At 41.0% G+C, this 21,293-nt stretch overlaps 1 protein-coding gene across 1 annotated transcript in view; it reads left to right on the top strand.

The window, feature by feature from the left end:
• TIMELESS (timeless circadian regulator) overlaps positions 1 to 21,293 on the top strand; it is a 184,137-nt gene that overhangs the window by 124,898 nt on the left and 37,946 nt on the right. Inside the window, exons 18-21 of the mRNA XM_077297607.1 lie at positions 1,383 to 1,584; positions 4,859 to 5,010; positions 5,081 to 5,166; positions 5,838 to 5,961. Coding sequence (XP_077153722.1) covers positions 1,383 to 1,584; positions 4,859 to 5,010; positions 5,081 to 5,166; positions 5,838 to 5,961 — 564 coding nt within the window. The remainder of the gene's footprint in view (positions 1 to 1,382; positions 1,585 to 4,858; positions 5,011 to 5,080; positions 5,167 to 5,837; positions 5,962 to 21,293) is intronic.

Here is a 21,293-nt window from a genome sequence, read left to right as displayed (position 1 = left end):
AAGAAATCCGCATTTTTTTTTTTGCGTTTTTTCCCCTGTTTTGCGTTTTTTTTTTTTTTTTTTAGCATTTTGCAAGCGTAATTAGCTTGCAGAATGCTAAAGTTTTCCAAGCGATCTGTAGAATCGCTTGGAAAACTGACTGACAGGTTGGTCACACTTGTCAAACATAGTGTTTGACAAGTGTGACCAACTTTTTACTATAGATGCTGCTTATGCAGCATCAATAGTAAAAAGATATCATGTTAAAAATAATAAAAAAATAAAAAAATGGTTATACTCACCCTCTGCAGACAGCCGATCTCCTCAGCGGCGTCCGTTCCTATAGATGGTGTGTGCAGGACCTTCGATGACGTCGCGGTCACGTGACCGCGACGTCGTCGCGGTCATGTGACCACGACGTCATCGCAGGTCCTTCACACACACCATCTATAGGAACGGAAGCGGCAGCGTGCACCGCTGAGAGGCGGGAAGACTCCGGGGGCCATCGAAGGTGAGTATATGACTATTTTTTATTTTAATTTTTTTTTTTTACCAATTATATGGTGCCCAGTCCGTGGAGGAGAGTCTCCTCTCCTCCACCCTGGGTACCAACCGCACATGATCCGCTTACTTCCCGCATGGTGTGCACAGCCCCGTGCGGGAAGTAAGCAGATCAATGCATTCCTAGGTGTGCGGAATCCCCGCAATTCCGCAAATTTAATGAACATGTTGCCTTTTTTTCCGCGATGCGATTTTTTCCGCGGAAAAAAATGCAACATTTGCACAAGAAATGCGGAATACACTTAAAATAATGGGAGGCATATGTAAGCGTTTATTTTGCGTTTTTATCACGTTTTTATAGCGAAAAAACACGAAAAATACTGAACGTGTGCACATGGCCTCAATCCTGGGACAACCACTTTAAGCTGGGATGGTCTATGTCCCAGACACACACATCCTCTAGATAACCTCTGTTGCACATCTCCTAGGTTGGCTTAAGACATCAGGTGGGCACAGACACCTGTGATACGTAGCCCACAACTGAAACCATGTCATTATTCATTGTTGAACTGAGGCACCATCTTGTAATCATCTTCTTGTAGTAAGTCCTGGCAACACTCAAATTCATGCTAGCACGTCATGCTCTGGGAAAAATAATGTAATGCTTGGTCCCAGCACATCGTCTTCAATTGAGTGAGTTAAAAACCCATAAGGCTGTGATTCACAGCTCAACCTTGTTTATAGCACTCTATCATCAAGCTTATCATGTAAATTATCAACTTCTGGCACCAACTTCCAGGAGATTAATGTCATATATATGGCATGGGGCCAAAGGGGGAAAAATGATCTTTGTCTTTGAAAATGTATGTTATTGAAAGATATTTTTGTGGATTTTCCTTCAGGTTTGCCAACGCCAGTGTGGTGAAGACCTATGTTATACTTCTAAAGAACTATCACCATAATAGCGCACACACCAACCACTGTGCGGTGAAAATGTTACACCGAATAGCATACGATCTGAAAATGGAAGCCTTTCTTTTTCAACTTTCAGTTTTTTGCACTTTTAACCGTATTCTTTGTGATCCTGCTGCTGGTGCGTACAAGGTAAGAGGTTAATACTCCGTGCCAATCAGTATATTGATTATATTACGCACAGTACTTCTATATTTAGACCAGTCCGATTGTAGCCATTAAATGAGCACCAACTGGCTACATGTAAGTTGACCACCGTTGTTTGCTTGTTAATGCGGTCGTTCTGTGTGTAGAATATGATTGCTCTCTGCAGCACATGTTCTGTATGCACAGTCCAATGTGCTGCAGAGAACAATATCTTTTAACGCCTTCCCAACATTTGCAGTATATACGCGTCATGGTTGAGAAGTACTTCCCGACCAATGCAGTATATAGATGTCACGGTGATCTCCCGCTCACAGGAGGCTGTGCGTGGGCAATTGCCACTTGGTGTCAGCTGACTCTGACAGCGGACACCCGGCACTCGCACCACTCCCAGCGCTTAAATCTACTACATGCTACAATAGATAATGATCGCAGCATTTAGCAGGCATGCAGAGGGTGTGAGCACCTTGTGCCCTCCGATCGGCGCCCCGACGTCATCGCAGGGACCAATCGCTGCTATAGTGAACCTGTCCTGTCATGATGACATCCGGGTCACCAGAGCTAGCAAACTTGCTACACCATACTCATCAATTTTGTCTCTCAGTTCAGCACTAACAGTTTGTAAAGCATAGAGAAGCTTCTGCTCTGCTATGCTTTATAAGCGATCAAACTGCAAAAAGTCCCATAGTGGGACAAAGTAAAGAAGGAAAAAAAGGAAAAAAAGAAATCTTAAGGAATAAAAAAAAAATCACAAAACACAAGTGTCCCACTAGTCAACCTCTTTAGTGAACACCGAAAAAAAAGTATGCTTTATCATCATACCGCCAAACAAATAGTGGAATAAATCAAAAAGACATGTGTAAATAAAAATGGTACCTCTGAAAACTTCATCTTGTCCCACAAAAAACCAAGCCGCCATACAGCTCCATTAGCGGAAAAATAAAAAAGTTACAGCTCTCAGAATAAAGTGATGCAAAAATAATTCTTTTTTTCTATAAAATGATTTTGTGTAAAAGTGTCAAAACATAAAAAATAAATTATATACATGTGGTATCTCTGTAGTCGTTCTGACCCGAAGAATAAAGCTGCCTTATCACTTTTACCACACGTGTAATAGCATAAAAAAACAAAACCCTGAATTGCTAATTTTTTATCATTCTGTTTCCCAAAAATCGGACTAGAAAGTGATCAAAAAGAGTCATGTAGCCGAAAATGGTACCAGTAAAAACGTCAAATCATCCCGCAAAAAAACTAGCCTTCACGTAATTCTTTTGGTCAAAATATGGAAAAATTAGAGCTCTCAAAATCGCTTTTGCATATTTTCTGTCACATAGACCCGTCAGTCACTTGAAATGTGAGGTGATCCCTAAAAAAATGGTTTTGTAAATTGTGTTGGAAAACTGAAAAATCACTGGTCAACTTTTAACCCTTATAACTTCCTGAGGAAAAAAAATGTGTTTCAGAAATTGTGCTGATGTAAAGTAGACACAAAATGTTGTTTATAAACTATGTTGTGTGATACAATTCTCATTTAAGGGGATAAAAATTAAGTTTGAAAATTTTCCACAAATTTTGTTTGTTTTTTTTCCCACAAATAAATGCAGGTCATATAAAAAAAATTTTTTAACACCATCATGAATTACAATATGTAAAAAAAAAATATCTCAGAATCAGCGGGATTCATTGAAGCATTTCCAGAGTTATTGCCTCATAAAGTGACACTGGTCAAAATTGTAAAATTTAGCCTGATCATGAAGGTGAAAACGGGGTGTAATGCCGGCATCAGGCAAAGTCTGGTGTCACACTTGCGAGTGTAATGCGAGAAACTCACATCATGCCGGCACTCGGGACTGGAGCATTCAGCTGCATAGAAATACATGCAGCCTCATGCGCTGGTCCCGAGTGCCGGCTGCAGTGCCGGGTATTGATGTGAGAGACTCACGCAAGTTTCTCGCATTACACTTGCAAGTGTGACACCGGCCAAAGTAAGATGGCGTTGAGGAGGCGGCACCAAAAAGTGCACAGAGTTCCCGCTCTTTAAAAAAAAAAAAAAAAAAAGGGCATGCTGAGTTCCTGCACATCTACGGAGCAAGGCATGCTGTGATTGGATGAGCACGGGAAAGCCATTGCGACTGGCTGGGTTGTCGAGGGCGTGTCCCAGCTGCAGGAGCAGGGCCCGAGCGGGCGACTAAATTTAGAAACCAAACTGCCAGGGAAAACCAGGGCGGCGAGAGGGTCATGACTGGACCGAAAAAAAATAGTGAGACACCCAAATGATCTGCTTATGACCCGAGGGGAAGTGACAGGAAAAAGAAAAACATCCGCATTTAATACAAATTTTAAAACCCGGCATCACTATTTTACATTTATAACTATATATATTTTTCAGATTATAAGACGCATCCCAAATTTTGAGGAACAAAAAAAAAAATATATTTTTTTTTAAATAAAATTGTGGTGCTTCTTATAATCCATGCAATTTATTGCTTACTGGGGGTGGTGGCTGCAGTGAAGCGGGGTCGCTGGCTGTGGGGAGCGCCTTGGAATGGAGGTAAGGTCCGTATGTCTGTCCCTTTGGGCAGATGCCCCAAACACTCTTAATGTAATAGAGAGGGGAATAGGGTCCTGCCTGGTAGACATGAAAGGTTAAGGTTAGTGATACAACCCCTCACTGCTCTCCGTCTCTAGGGGGAGATCAGTGTGACACAGTTCCACTCTGTCACCCTAATCACAAGCTGTACCTGAAAGAAAACGGGAAATCATTAATAAAACAGAACAAATCTAAAGTAGAAATGTGTCTGCCCCCTACTTGACACTAAGCTAAAGCTGATCGGCTTAGCTCCAGTTGGTGGGTTTATACTACTAAGGAGGCGTACTCTCTACTAAGGAGGAGTACTCTCTACTAAGGAGGAGTACTCTCTCTACTGAGGAGAACTTTTTTATTGTCTAATGTCAGCCTCCTAGTCGCAGCAGCATTCACCCATGGTTTCCTGTGTCCCCCAATGATGCGATAAAGAAATATAGTTTCTTTTTACTGAATAGTATAATAGCACAGTTTACAATAAAAATAGATTGACAGCAGCCTGAGACCAAAATGGGGAAATATGGGCCTGTGAATACGCTTCATATTTTCAACGTGACCCTTCCCCACAGTGTAAATGCACTCTAATAAAAGGCTATATATATTTGTACAAAGCGTACACATTATGAATCATCCTCCTCCTACAGCTATGTACAATTATTTTTCCTCTTGATTTCTCAGGAGCTTGTAGCTTTCGCAAAGTACATTCTTAACAAATTCTTTGCACTTGCTGCTACAAACAACAAAGCCTATGTGGAGCTTCTTTTCTGGAAAAATACTAACCTTATCAAAGAAATAACCGAGGGTTACCGAAAGCCTGATGAGGAAGAAAGGTGAGGAATTGGTTCAGTAATAAGATAGCAGTGGAATACATAGCATTACATAATTATTATTGTCTCACAGCGATACCAATCGTAAGCGTATTAAATGGACACCACAGGACGAAGAGGAGCTACAACGCCTGTACTTGCAGTATAAAGAGGTTGAAGGTAAGTCTTCCATTGAAGATTTGGGGAATAAAGACTTAATTATTGTAATTCTCAATTAAATCCTTTATCAGACAGTTGTCAGCTATTAGGGCAACCTCCCCATAATATGCAGACATTACTAAATGTATGATTTTTATTAATCAGATGAGACCAGAAAAATGACAAACACTTTGGCAGTGGTTATCTCACATAGGTAATAGAAATGGACAGGTAATATCCAACCGCTGTCTTTCCATCTACATGTAGATGCCGTGGTCACTATTAACTGCACGGTAATGACAGGCAGGTGTTGGCTGTGTGTTAGTCAGCACCTGTAGAAAGCTGTCATAGCTCCTGAGACTGCTTCATACTTGTGCACTTGAAATGTATTGTCAAAATAGGAGAAGCTTTAATTAGATTTTTTGGGGTGATTGACACTGAAAAGAAACACCAGTGTTTTGCAAGGCAAGCTGATAACTTGTAGGTTGTCATCAGTATATAGCGTCTTACTGATTGTTGGCAAGAAAACATCGTTGCCACTTTGAAGTTGAGTAGTCCTGTATATGAACACTAAGAGATATAATCAAACTAATTGTATAACTAGTCCAATTGTGTCGCTCATTTTTAAATTATCTATATAGGCAATATAAAAAGTGGATTACCAAACAAAAACAATGTCCAATGTTTTTCAGGTGTTGATGTGATTGATAATATCTTGGCAAATCTGAAGCCTGGAACCCGGACACGGAAGCAAATTATTAATCATCTTGTGCAGATGGGTCTAGCTGAGAGTGTCATGGACTTTAAAAAACAGATGTAAGTAATTACACAGTAATTATCTAGCTTTAACTGAGGCATTTTCTATTTGCATAATTACCGTATTTTTTAAAAATGTGAAGGAAAATGGGGGCGCGTCTTATAGTCCGGATGTAGCGGCTCTGGCTGTGGTGGCGAGGTGGGGGAGCAGCATCGGCGGAGAAGCGAGTCACAGACGCAGGAGCTGGCTGCTGTGGCTAACTCCTGTGCCCGCTGCTAAAGAGAAATTAATATTCACTGCATTCCACGCCCATGGACGTGGAGGGCAATGAATATTAATTTCTCTTTAGCATCCTGGTTTGCATTACCCCATCAGTAAACATTAAAAAACCAAAAACATTACACTTACCTTCCCGGCACTCCCTCGCAGCGTCCTGGTCCGTTGCCAGCAGCTGCTTTATGTTTGTCTGCATCGCATGGCAGGGACGTCATGTGCTGCTTGCAAGCCGAAGGGCAGCTGCCGGAATACTCACTGCTCTGCACGCCGGGACAGTGTGTGTGGAGAGCAGTGAGTATTCATTGCTCTTCAGTAGTGTGCGTATCGTGCACAGTGTCAGCCGGAGCCTTCCTGCAGCTGCTTACAAGAATTAAGCAGCTGCTGGCAACGGAGCAAGACGCTGCGAAGGAGCTTCGGGAAGGTAAGTGTAATGTTTTTTTTTTTATGTTTTCTAATGGGGCCATGCATACCAGAATGTGGGCCAATCAGACCAGGATAAGGATGGGGCCATGCATACTAGGACGAGATGGGGGGACATGCATACTAGGGCGAGATGAGGCCCTGCATACCAGGATAGGGGTGAGGAGGCATGCGTACCATGATGGGGATAAAGGGGTCCATTGCTACCAGGCTAGGGATGAGGGAGCTATGCGTACCAGGATGGGGATGAGGGCCATGCATACCATGATAGGGATAAGGAGTAGTGACGAGCGAGTGTACTCTTTGCTCGGGTTTTCCCGAGCAAGCTCGGGTGGTCTCCGAGTATTTGCCTGCTCGGAGATTAAGTTTTCATCGCCTAAGCAGCATGATTTACAGCTATTAGCCAGCTTGATTACATGTGGTGATTACACCTGGAAAACCCGAGCAAAGAGTACACTCGCTCATCACGAATGAGGAGCCATGCATACCAGGATAGGGATGAGGGGGCCATGCATACCAAGACGGGGATGAGGACCATGTATACCATGATAGAGATGAGGAGCTATGCATTCCAGGATGGGGATGAGGGGACCATATATACCAGGATAGGGGATATTAAGTGCAGAATTGACCACATGTCTTGCTTCATTTTTTTCCCCTAATTTCCTCCTAGGTATCTTATGGTTCGGTGCAGTCGCTGATATTGGCCATTAAAATGCCGCTGTCAGTCACTGACTCTGGCACTTAACCCAATCCCCCAAGTCAATTTTTCCCTTTTTTTTCCAGTCCCCTTCTTCCCAGAGCCATAACTTTTTTTTTCTTTCTAAGTTTTCCATCCATATATATGGCCATGTGAGGACTTCATTTTGCGGGATGAGTTGTACTTTTGATCGACACCATTGATTTTACCATATAATGTACTGGATAACGGTAAAAAATTTAAAAGTGCTGTGTGTGTGTGTGTGTGTGTGTGTGTGTGTGTGCGCGTGCGTGCGTGCGTATGTGTGTATATATATATATATATATATATATATATATATATATATATATATATATATATATATATATATATATATAAAAATATATACCGTATATACTCGAGTATAAGCCGACCAGAGTATAAGCCGACCCCCCCTAATTTTGCCACAAAAAACTGGGAAAACTTAATGACTCGAGTATAAGCCTAGGGTGGGAAATGCAGCAGCTACCGGTAAATGTCAAAAGTAAAAATAGATACCAATAAAAGTAACATTAATTGAGACATCAGTAGGTTAAGTGTTTTTGAATATCCATATCCTGCATAAAGGTTAATAATGGCCCCATAAGATGCTCCATAGACACATTTGCCCAATATAATGCTGCACAAATGTTGATTATGGCCCCATAAGATGCTCCATAAAGATATTTGCCCCATATAGTGCTGCACAAACCTTGATTATGGCCCCATAAAGACACTTGCCCCATATAATGCTCCACAAACGTTAATTATGGCCCCATAAGATGCTCCATAAAGATATTTGCCCCATATAATGCTGCACAAACGTTATGGCCCTATAAGATGCTCCATACAGACATTTGCCCCATATAATGCTGCACAAACGTTAATTATGACCCCATAAGATGCTCCATATAGATATTTGCGCCATATAGTGCTGCACAAACGTTATGGCCCCATAAGATGCTCCATACAGACACTTGCCCCATACAGTGCTGCATAAACGTTGATTATGGCCCCATACAGACACTTGCCCCATTATAGTGCTGCACAATGTTCCCACCCCGTTATACTCACCTGCTCCTGGCGCGGTGCAGTCCCTGGTTCCCCAGAGCCGCAGCTTCTTCCTGTACTGAGCGGCCACAGTTACCGCTCATTACAGTAATGAATATGCGGCTCCACCCCTATGGGAGGTGGAGCAGCATATTCATTACTGTAATGAGCGGTACCATGTGACCGCTCAGTACAGGAAGAAGCTGCAGCGCCGGGGAAGCAGGGACCTGCAGGGACCGCGCCAGGAGCAGGTGAGTATAATTAGACAGCCCCCCTCCCCTGCCGACTCCTAGGTATGACTCGAGTATAAGCCGAGAGGGGGACTCTCAGCCCCAAAAAATGGTCTGAAAATCTCAGCTTATACTCGAGTATATACGGTATATATATTTATATTATTATTATTTGTTTATATAGCACCACTAATTTCATGGTGCTGTACATGAGAAAGGGATTACATACAGAGTTATAGATATCATTTACAGTAAACGAATTTACAATGACAGACGGGAGAGGACCCTGTCCTTGCGGACTTACATTCTACGGGAATATATATATATATATATATATATATATATATATATATATATATATATATATATATAATTAATATACACACGCACATATATATACATACACGCACACCCCATACTCCTATTGGGGGGTGAGAGGGAAGTTTTTATATACAGTTGTGCTCAAAAGTTTAATACCTCAGCAAAATGTTTGCGTTCTTGGCCTTTTTTCAGAGAATAAGAATGATAACACCAAAACTTTTCCTCCACTCATGGTTAGTGGTTGGGTGGTTATTGTCAAGCTTCTGTGTTTTCTCTTTTTAAATCATAATAACAACACAAAACATCCAAATGACCCTGATCAAAAGTTCACATACCCTGGTGATTTTGACCTGATAACATGCACCGAAGTTGACACATTGGTTTGAATGGCTACTAAAGGTAACATTCTCACCTGTAACCTGTTGCTTGTAATCAGTGTGTGTGCGCATAAAAGCTGAGTGAGTCTCTGGGATCCAAACAGACTCTTGCATCTTTCATCCAGCCACTGACGTTTCTGGATAGTGAGTCATGGGGAAAGCAAAAGAATTGTCAACGGATCTACAGGAAAAGGTGGTTGAACTGTATAAAACAGAAAAGGGATACAAAAAGATATCCAAGGAATTAATTATGCCAGTCGGCAGCATTCAAACTGTGATTAACAAATGGAAAATCAGGGGCTCTGTAAAAACAAGACCACAGTCATCCACAACTGCCAGGAATATTGTTCGGGATGCAAAGAAAAACCCACAAATAACATCATCTGAAATATAGGACTGTCTGAAAAGTAGCGGTATGGCTGTTTCAAGATGCACAATAAGAAGGCACTGGAAGAATAATGGGCTACATGGTCGAGTTGCCAGAAAAAAGCATTACTGTTCAAATGCCACAAAGCATCTAGCCTACAATACGCAAAACAGTACAGAGACGAGCCTCAAAAAAAGTAATTTGGAATGAAGAAACCAAAACTGAAATTTTTGACCACAACCATAAATGTTACATTTGGAGAGAGGTCAACAAGCCCTATGATGAAAGGAACACCATTCCTACTGTAAAGCACGGGGGTGGATCGCTGATGTTTTGGGGATGTGTGAGCTACAACGGCACAGGACACTTGCTCAAAGTTGAAGGAAAGATGAATGCAGCACGTTATCAGCAAATACCGGAGCCAAATTTGCACTCATCAGCCCCAACGCTACGCATGGGACGTACTTGGATGTTCCAACATGACAACGATCCAAAACACAAGGCCAAGTCGACCTGTCATTGGCTATAGCAGAACAAAGTGAAGGTTCTGGAGTGGCCATCTCTGTCTCCTGACCTCAATATCATTGAGCCACTCTGGGGAGATCTCAAGCGCGCAGTTCATGCTAGACAACCCAGGATTTTACAGGAACTGGAGGCTTTTTGCCAAGAAGAGTGGACATTTTTACAATCTGAGAAAATTAAGAACCTCATCCACAACTGCCACAAAAGACTTCAAGCTTTCATTGATGTTAGAGGGGGTAATACATGGTATTAAGAAATGGGGTATGTGAACTTTTGATCAGGGTCATTTGGTTGTTTTGGGATGTCATTATGAAAACGCAATAGTTTGACAATAAATGGCTTCACCCAACCACTAACCATGTGAGTGGAGAAAACACCAAAACTTAATCATTCATATTCCCTGTAAAAAGGCCAAGAAAGCAAAAATTCTGCCGAGGTATGTAAACTTTTGAGCACAACTTTATATATAAAATAATATCCAGAAAATCACATTGTATAAATTATATAAATTTATTTGCATTTTGCAGTGAGAAATAAGTGTTTGATCCCCTACCCAACCATTAAGTGTTCTGGCTCCTACAGACCAGTTAGACGCTCCTAATCAACTCGCTACCTGCATTAAAGACAGCTGTCTTACATATTCACCTTTTATAAAAGACCTCTGTCCACAGACTCAATTAATCAGTCAGACTCTAACCTCTACAACATGAGCAAGACCAAAGAGCTTTCTTCGGATGTCAGGGACAAGATCATAGACCTGCACAAAGCTGCAATCAGCTACAAAACCATAAGTAAGACGCTAAATGAGAAGGAGACAACTGTTGGTGCAATAGGAAAAAAATGGAAGAACTACAAAATAACTGTCAATCGACATCAATCTGGGGCACCATGCAAAATCTCACCTCATTGGGGAATACTTGACCATGTGGAAGGTGAGGAGCCTAAAACTACACGGGGGGGGGACACGACTTGTTAATGATCCCAAGGCCGCAGGGACCACAGTCACCAAGAAAACCATTGCTAACACATTACGCTGTAAAGGTTTAAAATCCTGCAGTACCCGCAAGGTTCCCCTGCTCAAGAAGGCACATGTGCAGATCTGTCTGAAGTTTGCTAATGAACGCCTGGATGATTCTGTGAGTGATTGGGAGAAGGTGCTGTGGTCAGATGAGTCAAAATTGAGGTCTTAGGCATTAACTCAACTTGCCGTGTTTGGAGGAAGAGATATGCTGCCTATGACCCAAAGAACACTGCCCCCATTGTCAAGCATGGAGGTGGAAACATTATATTTTGGAGGTGTTTGTCTGCTAAGGTCACATGACTACTTCACCGCATCAATGGAAGAATGGATGAAGCCATGTACAGTAAAATCCTGAGTGACAACCTCCTTCCCTCGCCAGGACATTAAAAATGGCTGGGTCTTCAAGCAAGACGATGTCCTAAAACATACAGCCAAGGCAACAAAGAAAGGAGTGGCTCAAAAAGAAGCACATTAAGGTCATGGAGTGGCCTAGCCAGTCTCCAGACCTTAAACCCATAGAAAACTTATGGAGGAAGTTGAAGCTCCGAGTTGCCAAGCGACAGCCTCAAAATCTTAGTGCTGTAGAGATGATCTGCAAAGAGGAGTGGACCAAAATTCCTCCTGACATGTGCGCAAACCTCATCATCAACTCAAAAAATGTCTGACTGCTGTGCATGCTAACAAGAGTTTTGTCACCAAGTATTAAGTCTTGTTTGCCAGAGGAATCAAATACTTATTTTTCACTGCAAAATGCAAATTTATATAGTTTATACAATGTGATTTTCTGAATTTTATATTTGATATTCAATCTCAATGTTAAAATTAGCCTAGCCTTAAAATTAAACTGGTCAACGCAATTTTTTTGGCAAAAGATTTTAAAACCTATTTTAAGTCAATTTTGGCTGCTGATTACGAATATGAACTCCGTTTTTGGCTATCACATCAGGATTTCGAGATTTTCAATTTTTGATGAAAATTACTCCTATCTAATGTTTTATGATAAAAACACATGATTTTCGATACTACATTGTATATTTTTAATCAAGGAATAACAAAGATTACAAAGTCTATGTACAGCAAATCAAATATACTTACAGAATTAAACTACAAAATATAAAAACATCTATATGGCACACAGATGAATGACAAATGGCAGTTATTTGAACTTTCTTTTCTTGGCTGATCTGTGATGTACAGCTTCTGGGTTGTCTCTCATCAAGCTCCAGCAATAGTCAGCCATTATATGTGAGTCCCACCAGCCTTGATACCGTTCTTCCATTGTTTTAATGTCCTGATGAAAACGCTCCCCTTGTTCCTCGCTCACATCCCCAAGGTTCTCTGGAAAAAAGTCCAAATGGCTGTGTAAATAGTGAATCTTGATACTCATTCTACATCCAAGATTTCGCAGACTCATTAGTAGCTCTTCCACAATCTCTTCATAGTTGTTTGCTTTCTTATTCCCTAGAAAATTCTGCACCACATTACGAAATGCGTTCCAAGCTCTTTCTTCTGTCTCATTCATTGATGTGATAAAATTTGGGTCTTTCATAAGTGTTCTTATTTGAGGTCCATCAAATATTCCAGCCTTTTTCTTCTCTTCACTAAGACCAGGAAAAGTTGAACGTATATAGTTAAAGCATTCTCCACTGTGATTGAGAGCTTTGACGAACTGCTTCATCAATCCAAGTTTTATGTGTAAGGGAGGAAAGACAATGTTCTTCTTATCCACTAGAGGATCATGGATGACATTCTTATTCCAGATGCCAAACTCTGTTGCTGAGGCCATTTAGTTTTCACCCAATGCTCTGCTGTAGCTCTACACTGTGTTCCAAATTATTATGCAAATTGGATTTAATTGTCATAAAGATTTAATTGTTTTGTTTTTCAAATAAACTCATGGATGGTATTGTCTCAGGGCTCAATAGATCACTGAAATCAATCTTAAACACGTGATAATTGGTTTTCCAGGTGATTCTAATTAAAGGAAAACTACTTAAAAATGATGTTCCACATTATTAAGCAGGTCACAGTTTTCAAGTAACATGGGAAAGAAAAAGGATCTCTCTGCTGCTGAAAAGCATCAAATAGTGCAATGCCTTGGTGAAGGAATGAAAACATTAGAAATTTCCCGAAAACTTAAGCGTGATCATCATACTGTTAAGAGATTTGTGGCTGTATCTGAGCACAGATGTGTTTGTGCTGATAAAGGCATAATGAGGAAGATTTCTGCCAGGCAAGTTCATCGGATTAAGAGAGCAGCTGCTAAAAAGCCATTACAAAGCAGCAAACATATATTAGAAGCTGCTAGTGCCTCTGGAGTCCCTCGAACCTCAAGGTGTAGGCTCCTTCAAAGGCTTGCTGTGGTGCATAAACCTACTATTCGGCCACCCCTAAACAGTGTTCACAAGCAGAAATGGTTGCATTGGGCCCACACATACATGAAGACTAATTTCCAAACAGTCTTTTTTACTGATAAGTGTTGAGCAACCCTGGATGGTCCAAATGGATGGAGTAGTGGATGGTTGGTGTATGGCCACCATGTCCCAACAAGGCCGCAACAACAGCAAGGAGGTGGAGGAGTCATGTTTTTGGTCGGAATCATGGAGAAACAGCTGGTAGGGCCCTTTAAGGTTCCTGAAGGTGTGAAAATGACCTCTGCAAAGTATATAGAGTTTCTGACTGACAACTTTCTTCTATGGTCTAAAAAGTAGAAACGTGCCTTCAGGAGCGAAATCATCTTCATGCTGACAATGCACCATCTCATGCTGCAAAGAATACCTCTGAGTCATTGGCTGCTATGGGCATAAAAGGAGATAAACTCATGGTGTGGCCACCATCTTCCCCTGACCTCAACCCTATAGAGAACCTTTGGAGTGTCATCAAGCAAAAGATCTATGAGGGCGGGAGGCCGTTCACATCAAAACAGCAGCTCTGGGAGGCTATTCTGACTTCATGCAAAGAAATACAAGCAGAAACTCTCCAAAAACTCACAAGTTCAATGGATGCAAGAATTGTGAAGGTGATATCAAAGAAGGGTTCCTATGTTAACATGTAACTTGGCCTGTTAGGATGTTTTGGAGTAAATAACTTTTTTGTTCAGTGAATGTGACCTCCTAATGCTGCAAATTCCACAAATGAGCATTTTCAGTTCTTTAAAACATCAAATGTTTAGAAATTCTACTGTGCCTAATAATTTGGAACAGTGCATTTTAAGTTTTTATTCATTTTGGAGATTATACTGTTATCATTGGGAGGTTTATTCAAGAAAATTCGATGTATAATCTAACGGGTGATGACTTTTATTAGACTGACTGTCATTTGCACCAACCATTTAGGAAAATCCGAGAAAAATGTCATTTGCATAATAATTTGGAACATAGTGTACTGTCCCAGTGGCACAGAAAACAAGGGTGTTATCATAACAAATGGGAATTATGCATGTTCAAAGAAAACAAAGATATTCTCACATTTATTGGGAGACTAAATGAAAACTAAATTTACCTTAGTGAACCGTATAAACCGGCACTTTTCATACACTAATTACCGTATATACTCGAGTATAAGCTGAGATTTTCAGCCCAAATTTTTGGGCTGAAAGTGCCCCTCTCGGCTTATACTGGAGTCATGATCAGCGGTGCGGTCGGCGGGTGAGGGGGAGAGAGGACTGTCGCATACTCACCTAGTCCCGGCGCTCCCCCTGCCCGTCCCACGGTCTTCGGTGCCGCAGCTCTTCCCCTGTTCAGCGGTCACGTGGGACCGCTCATTAAAGTTATGAATATGGACTCCACTCCCATAGGGGTGGAGCCGCATATTCATTTCTCTAATGAGCGGTAACGGTGACCGCTGACAGAGGAAGAGGCTGCGGCACCCGGAGACAAGCTGTCCGGGATAAGGAGCCAGGGACGCCGGGAGCAGGTAAGTATGTCATAGTTACCTGTCCGCGTTCCACACGCCGGGCGCCGCTCCGTCTTCCCGTCGTCTTGCTCTGACTGTTCTGGCCTGAACAGTCAGTGCGGAGAGACGCCGAGACGGGACGCTGAGGAGCTGCGGGCAGCAAGAGAGGTGAGTATGTAATTTTTTTTTTTTTATTGCAGCAGCAGCATTATATATGGCACAGCTTTCTATGGAGCATCTATGGGGCCATACTGAACGGTGCAGAGCATTATATATGGCACAGCTTTCTATGGAGCATCTATGGGGCCATACTGAACGGTGCAGAGCATTATATATGGCACAGCTTTCTGTGGAGCATCTATGGGGCCATAATGAACGGTGCAGAGCATTCTATATGGCACAGCTTTATGTGGAGCATCTATGGGGCCATACTGAACGGTGCAGAGCATTATATATGGCACAGCTTTATGTGGAGCATCTATGGGGCCATAATGAACGGTGCAGAACATTCTATATGGCACAGCTTTATGTGGAGCATCTATGGGGCCATAATGAACGGTGCAGAGCATTATATATGGCACAGCTTTATGTGGAGCATCTATGGGGCCATACTGAACGGTGCAGAGCATTATATATGGCACAGCTTTATGTGGAGCATCTATGGGGCCATAATGAACGGTGCAGAGCATTCTATATGGCACAGTTTTATATGGAGCATCTATGGGGCCATACTGAACGGTGCAGAGCATTATATATGGCACAGCTTTCTATGGAGCATCTATGGGGACATACTGAACGGTGCAGAGCATTATATATGGCACAGCTTTATGTGGAGCATCTATGGGGCCATAATGAACGGTGCAGAGCATTCTATATGGCACAGCTTTATGTGGAGCATCTATGGGGCCATACTGAAGGGTGCAGAGCATTATATATGGCACAGCTTTATGTGGAGCATCTATGGGGCCATAATGAACGGTGCAGAACATTCTATATGGCACAGCTTTCTGTGGAGCATCTATGGGGCCATACTGAATGGTGCAGAGCATTATATATGGCACAGATTTATATGGAGCATCTATGGGGCCATAATGAACGGTGCAGAGCATTATATATTGCACAGATTTATATGGAGCATCTATGGGGCCATAATGAACGGTGCAGAGCATTATATATGGCACAGCTTTATGTGGAGCATCTATGGGGCCATAATGAACGGTGCAGAGCATTATATATGGCACAGCTTTATGTGGAGCATCTATGGGGCCATACTGAACGGTGTAGAGCATTATATATGGCACAGCTTTATGTGGAGCATCTATGGGGCCATAATGAACGGTGCAGAGCATTATATGTGGCACAACTTTATATTGAGCATCTATGGGGCCAAAATGAACGGCATGGAGCATCTATTTTTATTTTTGAAATTCACCAGTAGCTGCTGCATTTTCCACCCTAGGCTTATGCTCGAGTCAATAAGTTTTCCCAGTTTTTTGTGGCAAAATTAGGGGGTTCGGCTTATACTCGGGTCGGCTTGTACTCGAGTATATACGGTATATTCATCATGGAATTCTTGAAAATGGGCTATATACCTGTAACGTGATGTGATAAAGAAATTATAAGATCAGATTTGAATTCAGCACCCTCAAATTAGTCTAAAACTGTTCTTAAAGTCCATGCCAGAAAATTATTATTTATTTTTTTTGTAGACCAGTATTATAGACTGTTCAAGTCTTTGTCAGTGGGCAAACATACAAAATCAGCAAGGAATCAAATACCGTATTTTTCGGACTATAAGATGCACTTTTTTCCCAATCTTTTTTGTGGGGGTAAATGGGGTTGCGTCTTAGTAGGAATATACTTACAAGTAATTTGGCGGCAGCAGGTGTTGGGCGTTTCTGCGGCGGTCCGACTCTGCAGGGCGATTATCACACGCCCTTCCCAGGCTGGTTCGGCAGTGCTTTGTGGTGCGGGGGGCCCCACCGGCACTTTGTGAAAGCCTGGAGCCACCCCGCATATCCATTACTGCGATGCGGTAGCCTCCGGGAGAATGGCCGCTGAGAGATCTCAATCTGAGCATGCGCTGCCCACGGCGGCTATTTTCCTGGAGGCCATCGCATCACAGTAATGGATGTGCGAGGGGCTCCGATCTTTCACAAAATGCCGGGTGAGCCCCCGCACCAGCCTAGGATGGGATTTTCCGGGGGCAACTGCAGCACAGCAATGGATGTGCGGGGGCTCTGGGCTTTCAGAAAATGTCGGCAGTGCCCCCGCACTACGAGCACCGCTGAACCTGCCGCACCAGTCTGGGATGGGAGTCAGTCGCCAGACAACCGAACACCCTCTGTGACATGCTCCACCAGCGCTGCAGATCCCCCCAGTATGCTGAATTTGGACTGCAAGACAGACCCCCATTTGACACAATTTTTTTTTCTATTTTCCTTCTGGAAATTTGGGGTGCATCTAGTATTTCCTTCAGTGTGTGTGTATATATTAATATGTTATATTAGTGGGTATGGAAAGTATTCATACGCCTATAAAATCTTCAGTCTTTGTTTCATTGCAGCTATTTGGTAAATTCAGAAAAGTTTTTTTCATTTATGTACACACTGCACCCCATCTTGACTGAAAAAAACAAATGTAGTAATATTTGCAAATTTATTAAAAAAGAAAAACTGAAATATCACCTGGTCATAAGTATTCAGACCCTTTGCTCAGTATTGAGTAGAAGCACCCTTTTGAGCTAGTACAGCCATGAGTCTTCTTGGGAATGATGCAACAAGTACTTCACACCTGGATTTGGGGATCCTCTGCCATTCCTCCTTGCAGATCCTTCCTACCTCGGCACCCGGCCCAGCACAATGCGCATGTCCAAAGTAAAAGGATAGGAAACATTCATATTTCCGGATGTGAGCATCAAACTGCACACGCGCAGAATACCTCACAAAACCCGGCACCATTTTAGTTGCTGATATCCAATAAGTGCATTACTGCGCATGGCAATAGATCCTATATGCTTACATAGGTTACCTAACAAGTACGAAGTGACACATAAGAAAGTGAATAAAAAGTATTTTTGTCTTTATTGAAACAATATTTTAAAATCACACAACATTAAAAGACAGGAAGATGGAAAAAATTGGACCTCCAAAAAAGTCAGGGTGTGACACAAGGAAAAGATTAATTTTTTTTATATATGCAATATATCTGCACTTTTATAAAGTATCCCTATAAGGAGATTGTATGGACTTGCATATGGGTGGACATAAAAAAAAGTCTCTTTTTAAAACCCTTGGCAGTCCTATATCCAAAAAGGGTAAAAAATAATGATAAACGGCAGAATATAATGATCCCCTCACATCAGGAAATAGGCATATTTAGAAAACAGGAAAAGGAAGGAGATCCAGCTCAACGATATAGTGAAAAAAATCCGTAACTTTATTCACTTCAATTCATGTAGGATGAAGGACGTAACATCAGCAAACAATAAGAATAAAAACAAGATCCAAGATCAACGCGTTTCTGGTGACAAAGCACCCTTAATCATGATACTTGGTATGTGTCATGACCCATACTTTTATACTGGTATCCGGCAAACACACCGGTATGACAATTAGTTGGCTTAATTATCCAGCAAAGTAGAGACACATGGGAATGAATACAAAGCAGACATCATTCTAAAAACAAGGCAAATATTCAAACTAGATGGAAAAGCAGAGATACCAAAAATACAAATATACAAAATTACATATAAAGATTCAGGAAAATTTCAAAAGGTATAGAAATTTATAGAAATTTAAATATATACAATATATGATACAAATAATTTATATAATTGTGTGAATCTGGAATAATCCAATATGAAAACTTGTTCAATAGAAAAAATTGTCAAATAAAGAAAAAAAGAAAAGGAAAATAAAATTTAATTTAATTGAAGAAAAAATGATTAAATAATTAATTAATTAATAATATAGGAAATTTATTAAAGAATAGTAACAATAATAATAATAATACATTGGATCATACCAGATTCTAACAAATACCTATGTCAAAAAGACAAATAATGGCAATATAATACTATGTGCCTTAATTCATAGTATATGAAAAGAAGCAACGTAAGTTTGTTCAGTACATTTACAATCATGAACATTTGTTAATTTAATTTAGTTTTATCAATTTAAATAGATAAGAACAGAAATGTTCCAAGAAACTGACTAAAATTGAACACGAATGATTGCAAACAGCGATGTGCGCCTATTTAATTCAAAGATGTAGTATATAGAACCTCACAAACAGTGGAGCTATGAATTCCTTATGAGAATCATCTGTAGGATGTGAATGGAGGAACAAAATGAACAACAGCAAGCCCCCACAAATCGAAGGCTAATATATACAGGATAAGCTCGATCGTAAATACAGACACCACCACAATGCCGACACGGCTGGACAGCAAGAATTCAACCCGTATAATATTCCAATTCCAAGTTTAAAACACTCATGAATTTGTGAATGGGTATGAGTGAGGGAACAAGATAAACAACGGCAAGCCTCTCACAAATCAAAGGCTAACACATGTAAGATAAGCTCGAGCGCAAATGCAGACACCAACACAATGCCGATACGGTCAGATGGTGGGGGAAGAAGGAAAGGCAGATAAGCAAGATGCCATAAATAAACTATTTAGTTATGTCATTCTACTATTAGGAAGAAGCAAATTCTACCCTATTAATAATGTTGCTAGGTTAGTAAAAGAAATTAAACAATTGACTGAGGAATACAACCAATATAATTGCAGATATGACAACCAATATAACAGGGGAATAGCCCTAATACCTATATATTGGCAAAAAGCCTAGTAAAAAAGCATTATGTCCTTTCTTTTATTCAGACCATGCGGTGTTCTAGTTCCAAGCTTAAAAATCCATCAGGTTTCTCTGTTTCTAAGAGTTACCTCAATATCTCCTCCTCTAAATGGTTTATGGGTTTTTTCGATCGCATAAATTCTGAGTGACTCAAGATTGGACTGGTGCTGGTTAATAAAGTGTTGTGAGACTTGTGAGGTGTTTCTATTAATGTTGATATTCTCAACATCATAGATGTGTTCTCGAATTCTTGTTTTCAGGGAACGTATAGTGCTACCAACATATTTGAGATGACAAGCTGTACACTCCATGATATAGACCACATTTTTGGTATTACAATTCAGGAATGTTTTAATAGAATAAGTATTCTGATTACCAACATCAGTAAAATCGCGACATTTCAGCGAAAATTTGCAGGTTTTGCATGCTATAGCACCACATTTGTAAAAGCCCTTTGTACTGAGCCAATGAGAGGGCTGCGCAGAAGGAGCAGTAAGAGAACTTGATGATAAACTGGAGCCTAAAGAGGGCGCTTTTCTGGACACAATCCTGCATCCATTATTCAAGATCTCAGCAATATCGGGATCCTCTTTTAAGATAGTGAGATTGTTGTTAATTAGTCTTTTAATTGAAGCAAATTGATTGCTGAACTGAAAGACCACGGTAATTGGATTTTGGGAAGATGTACTTAAAATTTGTTTGTTTTGAAAACGAGGTCGTCGTGCGACAATTTTTTCTGCTCTTTGTAAATACCTCTTACTATAGCCTCTCTGTGCAAGTCTGTCTTTTATACCAACCACTTCTTGGGAATAATCTTCCTGTGTGCTACAATTACGTTTTGCTCTCACCATCTCACCTAAAAATCATCTTTAGGTGAGATGGTGAGAGCAAAACGTAATTGTAGCACACAGGAAGATTATTCCCAAGAAGTGGTTGGTATAAAAGACAGACTTGCACAGAGAGGCTATAGTAAGAGGTATTTACAAAGAGCAGAAAAAATTGTCGCACGACGACCACGTTTTCAAAACAAACAAATTTTAAGTACATCTTCCCAAAATCCAATTACCGTGGTCTTTCAGTTCAGCAATCAATTTGCTTCAATTAAAAGACTAATTAACAACAATCTCACTATCTTAAAAGAGGATCCCGATATTGCTGAGATCTTGAATAATGGATGCAGGATTGTGTCCAGAAAAGCGCCCTCTTTAGGCTCCAGTTTATCATCAAGTTCTCTTACTGCTCCTTCTGCGCAGCCCTCTCATTGGCTCAGTACAAAGGGCTTTTACAAATGTGGTGCTATAGCATGCAAAACCTGCAAATTTTCGCTGAAATG

The sequence above is a fragment of the Ranitomeya variabilis genome, chromosome 3 (genome assembly GCF_051348905.1).
Source record: "Ranitomeya variabilis isolate aRanVar5 chromosome 3, aRanVar5.hap1, whole genome shotgun sequence".
Classification (NCBI taxonomy): domain Eukaryota; kingdom Metazoa; phylum Chordata; class Amphibia; order Anura; family Dendrobatidae; genus Ranitomeya; species Ranitomeya variabilis.
This window is presented reverse-complemented; position numbering and strand designations above follow the sequence as displayed.